The sequence below is a fragment of the Lagopus muta genome, chromosome 12 (genome assembly GCF_023343835.1).
Source record: "Lagopus muta isolate bLagMut1 chromosome 12, bLagMut1 primary, whole genome shotgun sequence".
In the NCBI taxonomy this organism is placed as follows: domain Eukaryota; kingdom Metazoa; phylum Chordata; class Aves; order Galliformes; family Phasianidae; genus Lagopus; species Lagopus muta.
The window spans coordinates 17,146,729-17,164,753 of NC_064444.1; the positions used below are offsets into that span (position 1 = coordinate 17,146,729).

At 49.0% G+C, this 18,025-nt stretch overlaps 2 protein-coding genes across 8 annotated transcripts in view; both read left to right on the forward strand.

The window, feature by feature from the left end:
- The window catches only part of NLRC5 (NLR family CARD domain containing 5), a 36,938-nt gene extending 21,444 nt beyond the window's left edge, over positions 1 to 15,494 (forward strand). For 4 of the 6 annotated variants that reach the window (XM_048958232.1, XM_048958233.1, XM_048958234.1 and 1 more), the window contains exons 23-48: positions 456 to 539; positions 1,052 to 1,135; positions 1,628 to 1,717; positions 1,826 to 1,888; positions 2,076 to 2,159; positions 2,641 to 2,724; positions 3,124 to 3,213; positions 3,980 to 4,045; positions 4,128 to 4,211; positions 4,295 to 4,378; positions 4,917 to 5,003; positions 5,404 to 5,484; positions 5,759 to 5,842; positions 6,366 to 6,446; positions 7,033 to 7,116; positions 7,447 to 7,530; positions 7,613 to 7,696; positions 8,347 to 8,430; positions 9,331 to 9,414; positions 9,996 to 10,079; positions 11,076 to 11,159; positions 11,365 to 11,448; positions 11,593 to 11,676; positions 11,800 to 11,883; positions 12,809 to 12,892; positions 13,347 to 15,494. In XM_048958232.1, the coding sequence (XP_048814189.1) occupies positions 456 to 539; positions 1,052 to 1,135; positions 1,628 to 1,717; positions 1,826 to 1,888; positions 2,076 to 2,159; positions 2,641 to 2,724; positions 3,124 to 3,213; positions 3,980 to 4,045; positions 4,128 to 4,211; positions 4,295 to 4,378; positions 4,917 to 5,003; positions 5,404 to 5,484; positions 5,759 to 5,842; positions 6,366 to 6,446; positions 7,033 to 7,116; positions 7,447 to 7,530; positions 7,613 to 7,696; positions 8,347 to 8,430; positions 9,331 to 9,414; positions 9,996 to 10,079; positions 11,076 to 11,159; positions 11,365 to 11,448; positions 11,593 to 11,676; positions 11,800 to 11,883; positions 12,809 to 12,892; positions 13,347 to 13,428 (2,152 nt within the window). In that variant the 3' untranslated portion in view covers positions 13,429 to 15,494. Of the gene's footprint in view, positions 1 to 455; positions 540 to 1,051; positions 1,136 to 1,627; positions 1,718 to 1,825; positions 1,889 to 2,075; positions 2,160 to 2,640; positions 2,725 to 3,123; positions 3,214 to 3,979; positions 4,046 to 4,127; positions 4,212 to 4,294; positions 4,379 to 4,916; positions 5,004 to 5,403; positions 5,485 to 5,758; positions 5,843 to 6,365; positions 6,447 to 7,032; positions 7,117 to 7,446; positions 7,531 to 7,612; positions 7,697 to 8,346; positions 8,431 to 9,330; positions 10,432 to 11,075; positions 11,160 to 11,364; positions 11,449 to 11,592; positions 11,677 to 11,799; positions 11,884 to 12,808; positions 12,893 to 13,346 lie in introns of those variants that run through there. The other 2 variants (XR_007379432.1, XM_048958235.1) reach the window with 2 other exon arrangements.
- An 801-nt stretch (positions 15,495 to 16,295) lies between these two features.
- The window catches only part of CPNE2 (copine 2), a 41,382-nt gene continuing 39,652 nt past the window's right edge, over positions 16,296 to 18,025 (forward strand). The window contains exon 1 of one of the 2 annotated variants that reach the window (XM_048958258.1): positions 16,296 to 16,393. The gene's annotated coding sequence lies outside the window, so the exon portion shown is untranslated. Of the gene's footprint in view, positions 16,394 to 16,601; positions 16,928 to 18,025 lie in introns of those variants that run through there. The other variant, XM_048958257.1, reaches the window with a different exon arrangement.

The window sequence follows — 18,025 nt, forward strand, 5'->3', positions numbered from 1 at the left end:
GTACCCGTAGCTAATGATGTGCAGCCTGGCTGACTACTGCATTCATCCCATGGAGGCCTGCCAGTGAGATGTTTATGATTTCCTTCTTGGAGAATGAGACAGGAGGCTCCCATCTCAACGTTGCTCTGTGAGAAATGACAGTGCTGAGCAGCTCACAGTGCTGTCCAGACAATTCAAGTACCTATGATGTATCTATAGTGGGGTGACACCTGAAGTGATATAGTATTTGGTGGCCTGGCTCTCTTGAATCAACTCAGAGTCAGTAAAAATCCTGTGGTTGTTACAGATTTTGACTTCACATTCCTAGATTGCAGATAGCAAAATAGGTGTAGTGGAAGTAAGAGGGTTGCTAAGGGCCTTGTCCTAAGGAGTGTGGCTCTGGGATATGAAGGGATACGATCCTCACACTGTGGCCGTGGGAAATGTTGAGCTTCTGAGTGCTTTGTTTGCTTCAGTCTCAGGGATTGCATGGTGGGTCCTGAGGATGTGACCAGGCTGTGCCAGATACTGACACAGTGTGCCCAGCTGACGGAAATCGAGTAAGTGTTGTGCACTCAGCAACTGTCTGTCTGTCCAGCCCACAGGTATGGATTCAGAGATGAGGTTAGCAGCTCTCCTTCATGGAGCTGTGCCTATGGCTCTCCTAAGCCTGTCTGTATGTAAATGTTGCAGAACACTTCTGCATCCTCATAGTATTCCTCAGACATAAGTGTTGGCCTCTGCTCCTGAAGGCTCAGGCTTACAGTATATCCAAAGAGCAGCTGGCCAGTAAGCCATGAACTCCTGAAAAGCTGGTCACTGCAGGCAGGAGATGGGCACTAGGAAAGTTAGATTAATACTGCTCGAAAATGAATATTGAGTAATAAAGAATAATTAAAAACACCCAGCATAATACCAGCACTACCTGCAGGAGGTGCATCAGTAGCAACTTTTTATATCTTGTATCATGGAAAAATAAGGTTTTTAGGATGTAATGATTTTACATGCATGTTGGTATCACAGATATCCCTACACAGGTTCCCTGTAACTTGTTTCCTTCCATGTTTTACAGTCTGTCTGGAAATGCACTGAGTGACCAAAGCATTGAGAGATTACTGAGCTTCCTGCCATACCTGTGCCAGCTGACACTACTGAGGTAACGTTTGGGGTCTCTGCTTTGAGTTTTGCCATGAAGGATTCGTTTAGAGAGTGCCAAATGCACTGCACCTCTTAGGAACATCAGACAGAAATAGTAAGTTAACAAGACAGGTAAAGAAAATGCAGGCTGACTCAGAACACTTCACACCAGTACTTGTCTTACTTGAGAGCCAAAGCAGCACTGAATGCTTTTTTTTAATTAATGTATGCATTAATGCAGATAGAAAAGACCAGAGGCCAAATACCTGCCCTAAGCCCTATGTCCCCAATAACCCTCACTTAAACAGTCCCTTGGAGCATGATTTCCAGCATCCATAACAGGTGTCTGTGGTCAGAGCCATTAAATCTTTCCTCAGCGGTGTTGAATTAAATAGGGTGGATCCAGGTTTTCGCACCTCAGAGGAGACAGTGGGAAAATGGGGCCACGTGTATAACAACCATTCTTCCTGGAAGCTGATTTCATTCTTTTTTCTTCCTCTCTCCTTTTCAGTATCAGGAACAACACGTTTTCCCCATGTTGTGCTGTCTTATTTGCCAACTCGATCAATCTCTGTGAGCGCATCAGAAGGGTGGAAGTCAGGTAAGGCTCTTGGGCTGCTTGGAGCCCAGCAGCTCAGCTTGAAAGGGATCACAAAGCTGTCTTCTTTGAGGAGCACTGCTGAAGGACTGTCCTTTCTGTTTGCTTTAGGTCAAGTCAGAACGCTTTTTTACACTTAAGAACAAGCATGCAAAGCCAGAAGGCATCCTGCAGGTACTGACATATAACAGTGGCAGTCGTTTGTTCTGATTAGGCTTGTGCAAGTATACTCAAATATTCTACTGCATGAAGACTGGGGGGCTGGCAGTCAGGGAGCTTTGTCTTGTCAACAAGGCTTTGGATTTCAATTCAGCAGCCTCGGTGGATGGGTGGGCTTTAATTCTTGCTGTGCCTTATGCAGGCTGACTGACTGTGCCATCGGCCAAAGGCAGATAGAGAAGCTCTGCAGAGTCCTGGAGCAGCATGGGTGGCTGGCAGAACTGGAGTAAGTGACATTTGGGTTGTCACCATCACCTTGAGCAGGAGTTATCCAAAAAAGCTGGGTCAGCAGGGCTCAACAGCACCCTGGTTTCCCTGTGTGTGTGTGTGTGTGTGTGTGTCTTCCTTCAGACTTTAGAAACTGATTTAGAAATCAATAAGTAATCACATGGCTCCTTTATGTATGTTCTGAGAGGGCTTGAGCTTGTGTAAGACAGCAACCTTGGGGTTTTTCCTCTGTGGCCATTATGAGGTATCTGTTGCTTTCTTTGAGCTCTTCTCTGAGACAGCACTCAGAGCTCTTTATCTGAGCTTGCCCTGGAGTTCGTGCAGGTGGAAGTTTTGTAGGAGAGTAGTTCACAAAGGAGAAAATCTAAAAGGCTGAGAGGGCATCTAAATCCAGAAGTTGCACCTCTTCCCTTTGAAGCTTCTCAGAGTAGCATTACCACTCGAGTTTGGGTTCACAGCTTTGTCCTTTTGTCTTTCAGTCTCTCCAGGAATCAGCTGGGAGATGAAGGCTTGAGGTACCTCTTGGACCACTTGCATCGAGTGCCTGTTGCCTGTTCTCTCAAGTAAGAAACAGCTGTGAATCTGCAGGCTTAGAGAAGCTCCCGAGCCTCAGATGGAGCAGGAAGTGCCCGAGCAGAAAGGTTCCCAAACACAGTGCCTCATGAAGCTGGTTGTCATGCTTTTTGCCCAGTCCTACCTTGAGAGATAAGGTCTGGTGAGCCCGAGTACAGCTCAAGAGCCCTCCACATGTACTGTGATAGAAACTGACTCAGCCCCCCAAGTCTTCAGTTACTCACCTCTCTGAGCACACTGTCCTCCTGAAGTTAGCTGTGTCTCAGAGAGGTTTCTTCCTGCTCTGCTTTCAGTGCCAGCTTGAATTTTGAACTGGAATTTCACCTCTCTGGCTAAGGAGCTTGGGCACAGCCCTGAATCTTAACACCTTTCTGTTCTCTTCTTTGCAGTCTCAGCCACAATGGGATTTCTCAGCGTGGAGTTTTGCATCTCGTAAATGCCTTTTCCACTTCTGGAAATACCACTGAAGTTCAGGTCAGGTATGTGTCTCCTCACTCATTCCTGACTCTTCCCTACATTTTTTCCACTTCATTATCCTAAAGTTTATGATCTTCAGGTTTAGAAAACAAGGGTCACATTTTGAGCTAACTCTGCATACACGTGCATGCAGAACTTTTGCTTGTGTCCATTTCTACTGGCCAAACATGGCTGCCAAAGAGGAAGGTAGCAGAACATTATTCCACAGGGCCGAGTAGTTTTGTGTATAAAGACACACATATGCAGGTTACGTACATCATAATTCTTGTTATGCTTATATCTGTAAATAAACCCCCTCAGTGCAGGGGCAGCATCTGCTTCCTAAAGAATGTGGTTCCTAATTCACTTGAGTAAGTTGAGATTTCAATTAGTCTCTGTCATCCAAGCTGGTCTAAGGGCACTTTCATTCATTCCTGCTTTTGAATGTAGGTGCCAAATCTCTTGGCAGGGTTATATTTAAGCAGCTCAGTTTTCTGTTTGAGCTCTCCCCAAAGCTTTGCAGAGGAGCAGAGAGTGCAGGGGCTGGAGGAGGCAGATGAGAGCAGGGCAGATCAGGACTGCTTCTCTAACTATCAGTGCTGTCTTAGCATTAGTGAGACCTTATTGAAGCATTGAGTTGGTTTCTCATCCTGAGCTGGACCAGGTCACTGTGTCACTGCTCTGCTGCACTGCTGTGTGCAGTCTGATGTACTGACCATTCTGAATTCTGACCATTGGGTAAATAGTTATTTTCTCTCCAAATCCTACACTCGTGTCTTTTCTCTGCAGTCTGTGCTCCAAGGCAACTTTAATCATCAAGCTGACAAGCAGAGAAGACCCAAGAAAGATTTTGAGGTAAAGTGCCTGAGATTTCTGAGTCAGAAAGCCTGAACTGATCGTAAAGAACTGACACCTTTCTTCTTTTGCATCCTTTCAGGCTCACAGAATGCAGCTTTCAGCCAGAGCACTTGGAAAAGCTGTGGTTGGTGCTGGAGAACTGCACCAGTCTGACAGAATGCATGTGGGTGAATGGCTGATGGAAGGTCTGCTTGGACACACTGGGCTTGTTTGTAAGCCATTCATTACAATCATCTTTGCTTCTAGATCCTCCAACAACAACGTGACAGTCGATGCTGCAGAGGGGCTTTTACGTTCACTGAGCAAAACTCCAGGTCCTCTGAAAATCAGGTATGATGTCACTGTGCTGCTTCAGATGTTGATGTGGAGCTGCTCTGGTAATCTTGAGGCCTTCCATCAAAAGCAGCTGTGAACTGTGCTTCGTAAGACAGGCAGTGATGGCCTGAGAAATTCCCATGCAGGACTCTGAGTTGCATTACAGCTTTATCTGCTTCATTCATTACGAAGCATCACGTAAAACTGTGGCAAGAAACTGTTCTGAATTTGTAGACTTCTACCTGCCTTACAAAGAAGGGTTTGATTCTGTGTGAACACCTTTTTGCACTGTGTCCTCACCAGAGTTCTGCTGCTTAACATTAGAGCCACGAGAGCCAGGGTTGTTGTTGTTGCTGTCAGTGATATGCAGGCAGAAGCTGGTTTACATCCTCCTCTGCTTGTTCTTCATTGGCATCCTGTTTCCTCTGCAGACACCACTTTGATCAGCAGAGCAGCCTTTGTGTGTATATGGGGTGCTGAGCACTCAGCTGCCAGAGGCAGAGATGAATCTGTGCATGTGAATAAAGCAGTTCTGTTGTATTGTGCTTTGCAGCATAGAAGAGCCCTGGGTGTGTGAGTTGAGGGTCAGGAGCCTTCTTGAGCTGGCTGTCCAGGCCCATGGAAACATCACTGCGATCACGTAAGTAGCAGCTCAACTTCTAGTATCTTCTAGGTATTTTAGCCTGGATGTCTTAAGAGAACACTATTGAAGCCAGCACCTTCACTTGTTCTTTTCTTCTCTGTTCTCGGACTGTATTGCATTTGTAAGCCATGAGCCAATTTGAACAGACCCAAATGTCTGGTGGATAGAAGTTATTAGAAAGTTTGTGGCCACCTACTTTAGAAGGATAAGGGGAAAGGAAATGCTGTTCTTGATCTTCCATGAGAGAAGGGCTGCCCAGGAACTAATTTAAACATTGCACATCCATTCAGAGATGGGTGGTTAGCATGAATGCTAATCTCTACCCCATCCAGTGCTCCTGGTTTTTATTCTGGACAGCAAAGTAAATGCATGATGTTCTCTGATCTCTGCCTTCCAGGATACGTAAAGAGAAAAGCCTCTTCCAGCTAGGCGTAAGGCTCCCACACTGCCTGGAAAAGGTGGGCTCAGTCGTTAGCAGGTGAGAAGGCATCTCTTTGTTCATCTTATTCTGCTGCTCACCTTGTGATGAAAAATACTTCAAAGTATTTGAGGCTCTCAGCTCCATGTGTTCAGTTTTGGGACACCTCTGTATGGCACAGCAGAGGGAAGCTTGCTCAGAGGGGGCACTTCCAAAGCCTGACCTGTTCCTAAGCCTATCTCCAGGGGCTCCAGCTGCTGCAGAGGGAACACTGTGTACAACAGTGGGAACTGCTGATGGACACTGATGCTGGTGGTGTTTTTCTGTCACACAGATTGAATTTGAATGAGCCAGAAATCAAACAGGCTTGCTTCTACCAAAGGGTTCGTGACAAATGCACCCAGCTTCAGGAGCTGAGGTGAGTCATTAGGCATCTCAGAAGACTTTCCGGGGGGAAAAGGAGTAGATTTTCTTTTTATGGTCAGGATGGGGATGTGTTACTCTCATACTGAGTAGCACATTTTCCTGGGGATATCCTTTCAACTTGAAGCATAGTAATATTGGTAGTGCTGGCTGCTCCAGACGTGCAGAAGCCCTGAGAACATGCACTGCATGGAGGAAATCAAGGAGGGCAGGGGGGAGGCCAGTGCAAGGTCAGTGCTTGTCCTCTCAGTCCCCTAAATACAGTGTTTTTATATGGGTAATAGAAAAGACCCCATGGAGGCTTCCTGGGTGTCTTCTGAAAGCATCTCACTCTCCCCTCTGACCAGCTCATCTGTGCAGCCCTGTTGTGGCTGGGAGCTGCTGTGGGGCCTCATCACGTGTCAATATCTTGACGTCACATGAGTGTCCCAGCAATAAAAGTGCTTTAGCTGTGGCTTAATGCAGACCTTTTGTCACCAGTGGATCATCTTCTCACATCCACTGTTCTGTTCTTGCAGGTGGTCTCATGTTGAACTCCACGATGACACAGAAATGCTAGTCAGCATTTTGCTGCCTCTTCCAGACCTGAAGAAGTTTGAGTATGTCTCCAGCTGGGATTTCTTCCTTTTGCTTTATAGTTTGTTCAACACTGTGCCTCACCCCGATCCTCTCTGAAATGCTCTTTGCCTGGAGTATGGCCGTGAGCTTTGTGATCTCTGCTGAGCTGTGTGAGGTTGTGCACTGAGCAGCACTCTGCAGTGTGCATTGCAGGTGGTTGTGGAGGTGTCATGTCTTGAGGTTTTTGCTTTTCCCTTTTCTTTTTCTCAAATGGAAGCAATTTGAGATCGAGACCTTGGCTCTTGTATGCACTGTGCATCATTTTATACTGCCCTGCTGTGTGTAATAGGTTGTCTGGTATAAACAGCACTGAATCCTTTTCACAGCCCCCTTCAGCTGCATGTAAATGGGAGGCAGGCTTGCAGAGGGTATCTCTGCCCAGTGAAATGCTGGGGCCGGAGGCATTATGTGCTATTTGGCACTTGCACATTCTGTGTTTTGAAGATCTGACCTGCCCAGTTTTCACAGCCCTGTGTCCAGCAGCTATGAGATAGGGCAGTGAAGAAGTAAGCTCCTCTTCTACATCGTGCTAAGAACTGTGCTTATTTGATCCTTGCTGTTTTGCAGGCTGACCTCTTGCAGTTTTACACCAGCTGGAATTGACTGCTTGATCACAGGCCTGCAGAGGTGCCAGGCTATTGAAGAGCTCAAGTGAGTACCTCGGATGCTGGTGTCTGCTGTACCTTTCTTGAAGCTTTAATCAAACTACACCCTTTCTTCTTCCTGTACTACGAACAGGCGTCACATAGGGAAAAAGCAGCAGTTCCTTTTTACTTGTAATGAAGGATGGGTGGGAGAGACAAGGTTTGGGATCTTGGTATATTACCAGCATCCAAAAGCATCCAGTTTTACTAAAACCTATTCATGGGACTAGCAGACACTTCCATTTCTCTTCTGCCCTTGTACTGCTCTCCTCTGCTCTGGGTGCTCGCATGGCTGCCCATGAGCAGTTAGTTGTTCCTGTGTTATTTCATCTTGTAGCCTGGGCCACATGAAGCTCGGTGATGCTGCCATTCCTAAACTTGTGCTTGGGCTCTGTGAAATGCCATCTCTGAAAAGGCTGATGTGAGTATTGTGAGCTCAGCTCACTGCTAGCCCATCCCCTCAACTCATGACTAAAATGTTTTACTGCCGATGTCCTTTCCAGCTTGAACCATAATGGTATTGGTGACGATGGCTGCTCCAGACTCGTAGAAGCCCTGAGGACCATGCACTGCATGGAAGAAATCAAGTAAGTTTTTCCTTGCTTGCAGTCTCTCCTCAGCAGAGAGGTGATCCTTAGTGCTGACGTTTGCTAAGGTCCCAATGTGCTTATACACAAAAGCAAGGTGGTTACAAAATGCTGTGTTTAAGGTGCCTTGGGTTCAAGGAAATCAGAGCCTGATTTTGAAAAGGGGAGAGTTTAGTCTAATGCCACTCCATTGCAGTGGGTTAAATGGAGCCTCTGTAATTACATCTTCTCTGAAATCTACGGGGCCACAGACCCCCTTTTCTCCTGGGAGAGCCTCAAATCCATCACCCCCCTCTGAGAAGGTCTTCAGTTAAAGCTTGCTCTGACTGTTTGCCCCCCATCTCCCTGTATCCAGGTCCTGTCCCTTCTCTACCACAGCAGCTTGGAAGACCAGCTGTGCCTTGGAATTCTGGCTGAAGTAATTTCCCACCCCTTAACAAGACCCAGTGATTTTGATTGCTGTTTGTAATTTTTTTAATGCCTCATTAACAGCTATGAGTCTTTCACGAGAATGTTAAGACAAGCAGCTCTTTGATTCTGCTGTCAAGGTCAAAACGATCATCCAGCAGATGTGAGATGTTAAACAAGATGTCGTACTGTGATGCCTAGCATTTTCCTTTACAACAAGCCTTTTTTTCTCCTTCCTGAAGTTTAGGCCACAACAAGATTGGAGATCTAGGCCTGATAAATATAGCTGCTGTCCTGCTGGAAATGCAAAACTTGAAGAGAATCGAGTGAGTCACTTTGTTTTGTTTGCAATGATTTGGTGTTGTTGCCAGTTGGTGGGGAAGCCTGGCAGGGAGCCTCTGCTGCCTTCCTGCCTGCAGCGTTCCGCCTCCTTCCAGTCTTTTCCATGTAATTGAAGACACCATACAAAATGTACAAAACCAATGGAAGGTGTTTCCTTCTCCTGCCTGTGTACATCTGGGTCTGGCATTGAATTTTTCTGCCAGCAGAGATGCTGATTGTGCCCTCCCTCATGCAGCCATCCCCAGAGGCAGCGGTAGACACTTGCCATGCTTTGCTAGTTGCTTGACAAGGGAGATCCGTGGTTTGATTGTGTCCTGTGTCCACAAGCCTGTGGGGAATCATGCAAGTCTCATATCTATGCAGTGTGTTTCTTTGGGAACCCTGCACAGGGTTCCTGCAGTGGTAGTCCCAGAGTTGCTACACTGCTCTTCTTTTCCTGGTGGAAGTAGAGGTGGAATTGGGAATTCATCAGAACAAGGATACTGTCGTCAGATGAGGTTCTTGCTCTGAGATGTGGATCCATGCAGCTCCTCCTCTGGGGGAATGAGATTGAGAACACCCAGACTATCTGTTAAGTTCAGCTCTGGAATTAAAAACCTGGAATTACTTAAATGAGGAAAAAGGCTCCATCTGGGAGCAGAAAAACTGCTCCTTCACCCTGGTACCTGCCAGGGCGCGTGTGGCTCAGTGCTTGAGGAAAATGCAGGGCAAAACCCTGGGCCATTTTCCAGAGATCTGTTTCTCAGGACAAACTGCTGTGGCCCCATGTAGGCTGTTGCTGCAGAGACCCAAAGCTCCCATTATCCCAGACCACAGTGAGGTATCTTACACTGACACGTTCTGCTGCTTGTTCAGTCACTGAGAGTCTTTCGTGCTTATTTTAGCCTCTCAGGGAACTGTCTTAGTCCTGCTGGAGGAGAAAAGCTGATGGAAGCTCTTGCCAATTGCAAGCACCTCGAGGAGCTAATGTAAGTTGGTCGTTTCCAATGGCCCTTCAAGAAGCAGGGCAAAAATCAAGGCATAGAAACCAAGTCTATTCTGACTCCAGTAAGGCCAAAATCAGTTTTAGTACTGATTCTTAGGAGAGCAAGGTAAAAAAATCACAGTTGTGTAGGATAGGAATGCATGGTGCTGGGTGTGGGAGCTGTGGGGGCCTGGAGGATCCCAAGAACTGTACAGACTGCATCAGTAGGGATGGATCTGCAGTTGAACAGCCAGTGTCACAGTGCTGCACAGCCCATGTGGTGCTTAAGAAATTAGGAACAGCAAATCTGAGTTACTTGCTCTGTTTTGTGGCTGACCCTCATAGCGTTAAGGTGATGGCCAGAGGCATCACCTCTGTGTGAATGTCGTGGGTTTTACGTCACTCCTTTACTTCTGCTGCAGGATTTCAGACTCGTTGTTATTTCTGCCCACCCCCAGCTCCTTTCAGCACAGTCCCATGCACATGAGGAATGGAGGTCACAGAGTTGTGTGGATGACACACAGTTGAGGAATGAGGCTCTGTAGTTCACTGCATTCAGTAACATTTCATTTCTGCCCCCTCCAGATTATCAAGGAATGCTTTTGGAGATGGGACAGCGGTGAAACTTGCCCTCTGTCTGCCTCGCATGAGCAGGCTGAGGATCCTGCAGTAAGTGTCAGCCTGGGAATTAGCTGGACGGCCAAAAGAAGGCACTGAAAATGAAACAAGGCATAGACTGAAGTGGTGCACTGAGCTCCTAAGGGGCTCAGGATCGAGGGACCCTCTTCAGTTACCCTGCTGCATCAAACACTGACAGCATTATTTCTTATCTGAAGTCGTTCCACCACTGGTGTCACATCAGCTGTTTTTGTGTAATCCCTTGCAGTGTTCATTTTAGAGATGAACCACACATTGTATTCTCAGCAAAGCAGCCCTTTTAATTGATTGTGACCTACTGACATAAAATGACAGACCACGTCTATCTTCCTATTCTGATGTAATGTAAAGATAAATACAAACAGCTTTTTCACTATTCTGTACAGGTACCTTGCAGTCATTTTTCGTGCTGAACTCAGTGGTGTTACATTTTTAAACCATCTATTGGAGTCTTTCTAGAGCTCCAACATGTTGGACTTCCTCCTGCTACACTGCAGCAGCGAAGCAAGAATTCCATGAGCTGAAAGAGGTCACTGGGCTCAGTTAGCAGAGCCATATGTTTTCCATCCTGTCTAAAGTATCATCAAAACACAACTTAGAGAAGCAATCCCAGTGATGAGAGGCTTCAATCCTCTGGGTAGCTTCTTGTTTTCACTGGGAAGGTGTCAGGAAATCTGCAGGCTTGAGGCCCATCCACTTTTGTTCCTCATGCTGTTCCTCACCATCTCAAACTGATCCCGTGGGCGCAGAGCTGGAGGCTCCCAGTGGTGCCATGCAGCATTTGCTTTTGCACAGCTGGCTAATTGTGCTCCTTTGTTCTGAGCACGGGCAAAACCAGTGAGCTGCTTGTCCTGAGGGCCAGGTATCCCTGGCAGCAGCAGGAGCACCAATCAGCATGAGACACCGATTCAAAAGATGCTGCAGCTTTCTTCTTGGCAAGTTGTATGTAAGCTTTTATTACAGCTTTATTCTAAAAGAATCCTCCAATACTTGTGTTTCTTTGGCTAGCTTGCAGCACAATAACATCGGGCCAGCAGGAGGAACGGAGCTGGCCAGAGCCCTGGTGGCATGTGGACTGTTAGAAGAGATAAGGTAGGTTGTGGCAGGAGCACTGGGGCTGCTGCCAAGCATATGGACTGGTATTGCTCTGCAAGTGGGAGGCATTTCAGCCCACAGCTGAAATGGGGCTGCATCTAGGCTCCGACCCTGCTCAGGGTGGCCTCATGGAAGGCAATCCTTCCACCGGTTGCTAACTCTGGTATAATGTCTTAACTCCAGTTTCCTACTGTTCTTACAGTTTATCTGAAAACGGCCTTGGGGAAGGAAGCATCCGTGCCCTGTCTGAGAGACTGCTGCATTTTGAGCACCTCCGGAAGATTGAGTGAGTACCAGGGTGCTGAACTGCTTGGGCAGAGCGTGGCTTTGTAGCATTGCAGCAGATGGTGCTGGGGCCAGATTCCCACCAGCTCCAATGCCACCACATTGCACCCTCTCTATTTTTTTCCCCCTCTTTCCTCTGCTCCAGGTTGAAACTCTGTGGAATCACTGATGATGCTTCAAAATTACTCTCTTGCGGCTTCCAACAGTGCCCTGCCATGGAGGAGATAATGTGAGTGTGGGAACGGGTGGGAATGGAGATCACAGGTATCTCAGGCATTAAGTCAAAGCCAGAACTTACCGCCCTCGGTTGGGCTTGGCTGACTCACAGCCTGGGATCTCTTGTCTGTCTTAGATTGTCTTGGAACGCCCTTGGTGATGGAGGAGCCCAAGCGTTGGCCAGCATCCTCCCAGGGATGGAAAAGCTGAAGGTGTTAGAGTGAGTACAGCCCTGAGAGTGGCACCAGAAGACTTGTATTTGTGGCACTGAGCCTTCAGCTGCAGTACTTCTGTGGGATGAATGCTAGGAGCAGCAGACAGACTGCTGCTCTCCAAATGCTTACGTAGTCTGCTGCCAAAGGCCAGCTTTGCTTGGCACAGAGCACAGAGGTGCTGAGGCAGACTTATTTAACTGGAGGTGTTTGCTGTGGGTATTTAAGCAAGAACTATCCTGCCTATGCTTCCTGTTGGAGTCAGGAAAGACAAAGTGATATTCCTTGAGTGTGAATCATATCATCTAACGGCCTCAGGTGAGCTGCTGCTTGCAGTCTGTCACTTCTCTTTGGTGCCTGGGGTGGTCTAGATGAGTACCCTTCTCATACAGCCTGTGTCAGGGCAAGAAATGCATAACCCAGGCTGTAGTGGCCAAACTGTGGGTCTTGGGCCACAGGAGAATACAGGAAGCACTGATGCTGCTCCTGTGCTGGATCTGGGTTTGATGTTACTCACTCAGCTCTGATCCAGTGGCATCACAGTGCAGCGCTACTCCATTGTAGGGAGCATCATCTGCTTCCCTCCCCCTGGCCCTTCGGAACATATAGCGTGTGCCTTCCATCCCTCAGCTGTACAGAAATAATAGTTTGTGGTTCACGGGATCAGGAACTGAGTTTTGTTTGTCTTGAGCGGGGAAAATATGCAGTAGAGCTTACAAGTCCTATTGCTAGAAGGAGGTTGTGGGCAACAGTGCATGTTTTGTGTATAAATAGGGCTGTGGTCATCAAGACGAGGCTGGTGTCCATTGTGGAACATTGCTGTGCTTGTGAAAAAGAATAGCTTTTCAAGAGAAAAGAGGCAGCGATGGTTCTGCTGTTTTCTGCTCTTGATTTGGTTTTGCTTTTTAAAACTCTTTTTGTTTTTAAAAACAGCCTGGAGAAAAATCGCATTGGTGCCTGTGGTGCTACAAAGCTGGCAGAGGAACTTGTCAGGTGCCCAGAAATTCAGTTCATAAGGTGAGTGGGTGTCACTGAGGGCTGAGGCTGAGTGTTGGCCCGCTTAGGGGAAGCTGGGGTGACCAGTCCTGGGAGAGATGTGTCTTGTGCTGGCCTGCTGCCCCAGGTTGGCTTGCATGGACTAGAATGCTGCAGGGCATCCAGACACAAGCCAAGGAAACTGAAGGTTTGCCAGGCCAGAGAAAGTCCTGAAACAAAAGGAAGTCCTGGCCTGAGGACATTTCAAAACCTTAACCTCTCCCAGCCTAGATCAGTGCATCCATCTTAGCAGGCAGGCAGCTGCTGAATTGCTGCTGTGTTGCTAAGACATGACTGCTTTGCTCCTGTCTCACTTTTGGACCAGCTTTTATAAAAATCCAAAGCTGCTTCTTCCAGTTAACTGCTGTGTTGGGTGTGTGCTGCCTCCTGGCCCACCATGCCAAGTCCTACATTTATGTGTTTGCTGTTGTTGCAGGCTGTGGGACAATCCAGTGCCCAAGGGCCTCGCTGAAAGTTTGACAAGTCAAGACCCAAGACTGTGCTTCTCCTTCTGTTAGCAGAGAAGAGCCCTCACCTGATTGAAATTGCTCTCTGTTTCTCGTTGACCTCAAGAATTGCACTAAAAGGGATCCTGAAGAACCCAGGAAACCAAAGTTCCTCCAGTTAAAACTGTAATTATGTCTTCCTTCACTGCACTGGACAAAATGTGAGCACTTACGTGTGTTTTGTTTATGGTGAGCTTTTATGCAAACCAGAAGACTGAAGAGCTGCTGCTGAGCAGGCAGCATTCTCGGTGTACCAACTCTTCAGCTAGCTTTGGGATGATGAGATGCATCTGATCACACTTCCAGAAAACCAGCAGAATACTTCATTATCCTTAATCAAGATTGCAACACCTACAGGATGTTCCAATCAAAGGATGAACATCCTCCAGGAGAGGATGTAATTATTTTTTTTTTATAACAGAACTGTAAACTGTTGACACAGTTACAAACGCACTGGAACAAGCTGCTTGAAAATTGTGTATAGCTCTTTGTGAGATACCTCTAAGGACTGCAATATAGGTTGTTTCTTGCTTCATAGCAGGCTCTTCCTCCTGCAGAATTGCTTCTGTTTCCTGGTAAAGCCTTCGTGTTATTGCAGTACAAATGATGGATCAATGGTTGTCCAGCAATGGTTGTTGGACAGTGATCTGTATTTGCAAGGTGATTACATGGAAAGGCTGATACTGCCTTGTATTTCAGTGAGAAAACTAAAGTACTGAGGCTGAAGGACAGTTTGTAAGAGAACTGTGACTGCTCTGTGTGAGAGGATATGCCTGCTTTCCAGAATTTCGGTGGGGTTTTGGATGACCAATTGCACTGTGTCTTTGAGGTGTAGTGAGGGATGATTTCACATGACATGCTGCAGTGTGGCCTGCAGAAAGGATCCTTCAGGCCTCTACTACTGAATCCCAAAGCCTGGCTGTGCTGCTGCTGGACCCGTGAAGACCAGAGGGAGAAGATCCCAAGCACTGAGTTTGATGTACTGCTGAGACCAACCATGACTGCCCCTTGTCTGCATGGAACGACGGCTTGCGTTGCTGCTATGTCGTCCTCATTATTTATTAACTTGTGTTATAATGTTTTCCTTATGCGTTTGTGCTGTAAATATTTAATCCTTGTGGTGAGCTCATGGAATTTTGTTTACAGCAGCGTTTGCCTGGAAAGAGCAAAGTGCTGTGATTTGGGCAGGGCAGGAGTGGGAGCGAGGCGGAAGCTCTGGGCCCTGGGTTGGGGACCAGCTGACGTCTGTTCCTCCTGGAGGAGCTGCCGGCCTTGTTTTAGGGTCAGCATCAGGTCTATAGCTATACTCTGACAAAGCCACAAGAAAAAATGTTAGTGAAATTTCTTAGTAGACCGTAACTCGTTAAAGTAATCAAGTCTCTGAGATTTAAACACTGGATTTTAAGGATAAACTTCACCAAATATGGCATTTCTCTTCATTTTGGGTTTTCAGGTCTAGGTTGCAGATGCAAAGCTTTCTAGTGTCTGCTGGAGGAACAGCGTGGCACACGAGTGCTGTGGTGCCACTGCTTCCCTACAGCTTCCCAGCACACAGGTTTGCTAAGGGGGCTCCTCCTGCCCCTGGGCTCCCAGAACTTGGGGAAACACAGAGGGTGGGCAGAGTGCTCAGTAAGAGCTCATTCCAGTCCAGACTGTGAGCTGAAAAGCTGTATTTCCTGCATTTTCATCATTGTTTTAGTGCTGCGTCTCGTAAATAACGATGTTTGCTGGGTGCGAAGAAGGGAAGCAGTGTGCTGGCACTCAGCACACCCCAGCACAGCAGTTTTGCAGCAGCCACCATAAGAGCTGTGCTCTTCTGGGCCGCCTCCCTGATGCACTCCAAGATTTCACTTTGTTCAGGTGTTGTGATGATTTCTTTTCCTCACTTACTGGCGTGTGCTGTTTTTCCTCCTTATTTCAATGGCAAAAACTTGACATCGGGTAATTGGGAATGCCACTTGGATGAGTGCTTTACTTTTCGAGTCACTGTTGTTCTTTGGCTCTGGGGGGGGGGCTGCCTTTGCCCTGAGATCAGATGCAGTGGTGGATGTGTTAAAAAGATGAGAAAATAAACGGAGGCTGGGAGCTGCAGTCCCCTGACTCCTGGTGTTGGGATGTGAGATGTGCTATCGGTGCAGCGCTGCTCTGGGCTTCAGACATTAAATAGAACCTGTGAGGGCGCCTCGACCCCCTGCAGCTTCGGCTTCATCCCCAAATTCCCGATGCCGCCATCCGTCAGCCCCGATTGTGGCTGCTTAGCGGGAGCGCAGGACGCCAGGTGTCAGCAGAGCCCCGCTGCTGCATTGGCTGCCCCGGGCCTGACACGTTGTGTGGAAACCACTTCGCGTTTTAAGGAACTGAGACGTGGGATGAGATCAGGGCGTCAGGAAAAGCTTCTCCGGAAGGGCGGTCGGGCACCGGGACGGGCTGCCCGGTGGGACGCAGCAGCGGGCATGGAGGTGTTCGCGTGCGAGCTGCTTAGGCGAGGTGTTTCCAACCGTAACGATTCCACAACGCCACCGGTCCCGGTTTCATCCTGTCAGTGTTGGGCTGCCCCGTTGTGCTGTCAGCCCCCCGTTCCCAGCGCTGTGTCTGGAAAGTTTCCACAGGGAAGCTGCGGGCTCCCTGCAGCCCTTCCCACCCGCACCGTCAGCCTGGAGCATTTTTACAGCCTTTACTACGAGGTTTCATCTCTATGGCCGCCCCACAACGGGAACCCGTCGGGTCCCGAGAGCCGCACGGGGCTGAAGCGGACTGGAGGCGGCGGCCTCAGGCTGAGCGTCGAGAACGATTCCCGCCCACGGCAGCGCCTCACGCCGCTCCCCTCAGCGCCCCGCGCGCGGGCCGGGCCGGCGGCGCCTGAGGGGGCGGAGGAGGGGGCGGCGCTGAGGGCCGCGCCCCCCAGAGGCGGCGGGCAGCGGCCATGGCGAGGAGCTGAGCCCGCGCCCCGCGGGAGCTGCTCGGCCCGCGCCGTGCGGTGAGTGCTGACGGGACGGGACGGGACGGGACGGGACGGGACGGGACGGGACGGAGGGTGGCACAGCGCGGGCAGCTCTCTCGCCCCGGCTCCTTCCGCCTGCCTTCCCGCTTTTGGGGAGTCTCACACTGAGAGCGTAGCGCCTGGGGAACTCGGGGAGCGCTGAGATGAGGGACGGGGCTTAGCGGGGCTTAGCGGCGGTGGTGCGGCCGGCCGGGTGATGTCGGGGTGTTTGTCAACGTCGGCGGTTCCGTGATGGGAGCGCAGCGCCTGGGTTGCGCCGCTGTGCCCTGCTGCTCGTTCTTTTGGTGCCTTGGCTTTCGGTCCTGGGGAGGTGAGGAGCAGGAGAGGTGAATTTGGCAGTTGGAAAGGAGCCGAGCGACCAAACAGCTGAAAGCAGGAACGGAATGCCTCCCCCTGCTCTGCAAAGAAGTCCTTGTGGTTTGTCTTAAACCTCCGTGGAGGTTCCTGACTCATCCTTCGCCACGGCTCGGCTGCTCGCTGTGCTGTGCAGAGCGGCGCCCAGGAGCTCAGGTGAGTTTTGGGCTCCTTCTGCTGCTCCGTGCTGAGCTGCTTGCTTGCCTGCTGCTTTTCCTGGGCCTTTGGGACCAGGCAGATTTCCTGGGTTTTCCAGGACGTGATTCCAGAAGCTGATGGTTTACGAGGAAGCATCAGGCACTGTGGGGCTTGTGTTATAAATGGGAACAAATCAGGGCTGGGAACGCAAGTTTTGCTGCTAAACAACATGTCCAGCTCTGCACAACCATTTAAAGCAAGTTTTACATTCCCTCCAGTGGCTTCTAAAGCTGTTGGAAAGGAGCTGTGAATCCACTAGGCTTAATTCCCATTATAAGCAGTGTTTGGGGTTTTGCGTCCCTGCTGCATGAAGCCCCATCAGGGTGAAGCTTTGTGCCAGCTGCGTGTGGAGAGGAAATCATTTAGGAGAAGGTGGGACACTGAGAGATGCTGTTCTGCGGCATGAGGCTGAGCACCAGCTGCAGGGGTGTCAGCAGTGCCTCCTCCATCGCTGCCCTCCTGCTGGGTTTCTGTCCCCAGCATCATTGTGGCTTGGTGTCAGCGTGCCGGTGTGAACAAGCATTGCACAAAACTTAATTAGTGCTTATTTATAGCACCAGGCTTTGAAGTTCTGACTGCTCAGCAAGCCCAGTGCATGCTCCGGCTGGCTTATGGTGACCCTAATGGATTTGGGCTGGGGATCGTGATGGGACACATTGGTTATAAGGTGGTGGAAGCCCTGGTTCCTGCCCGAGAACCAGCCCTGCCTCCTGCTGCTGCTGGAGGCTTACTGGGAAACCCCTCTCTGCCAAGTCCTGCCCCTGCATGGGGTGGAGGGGCCCAGGGGCTGCAGGTGTGTAGCAACATTGGAAAATGCTTAAGGATGTTTCTCATTGCTGAAGTGATGTTTTTTTCCCTTCTGCCTTGTGTTGGCCGGAAATAGGAATTCGGTTACAATTCAGAAAAAGAGACTTTGGGGTTTAATATGTTAGATAAGCCTCTCAATAAGCTGGTGTACATTGAGTGTGCTGGGGATGGAAGGGACAAATAGTTTCTACCTCAGACATCTATCAGGTGCTGCTGTCCTTCCTGCTGGCATCTCCTGGCTCCTCGCAC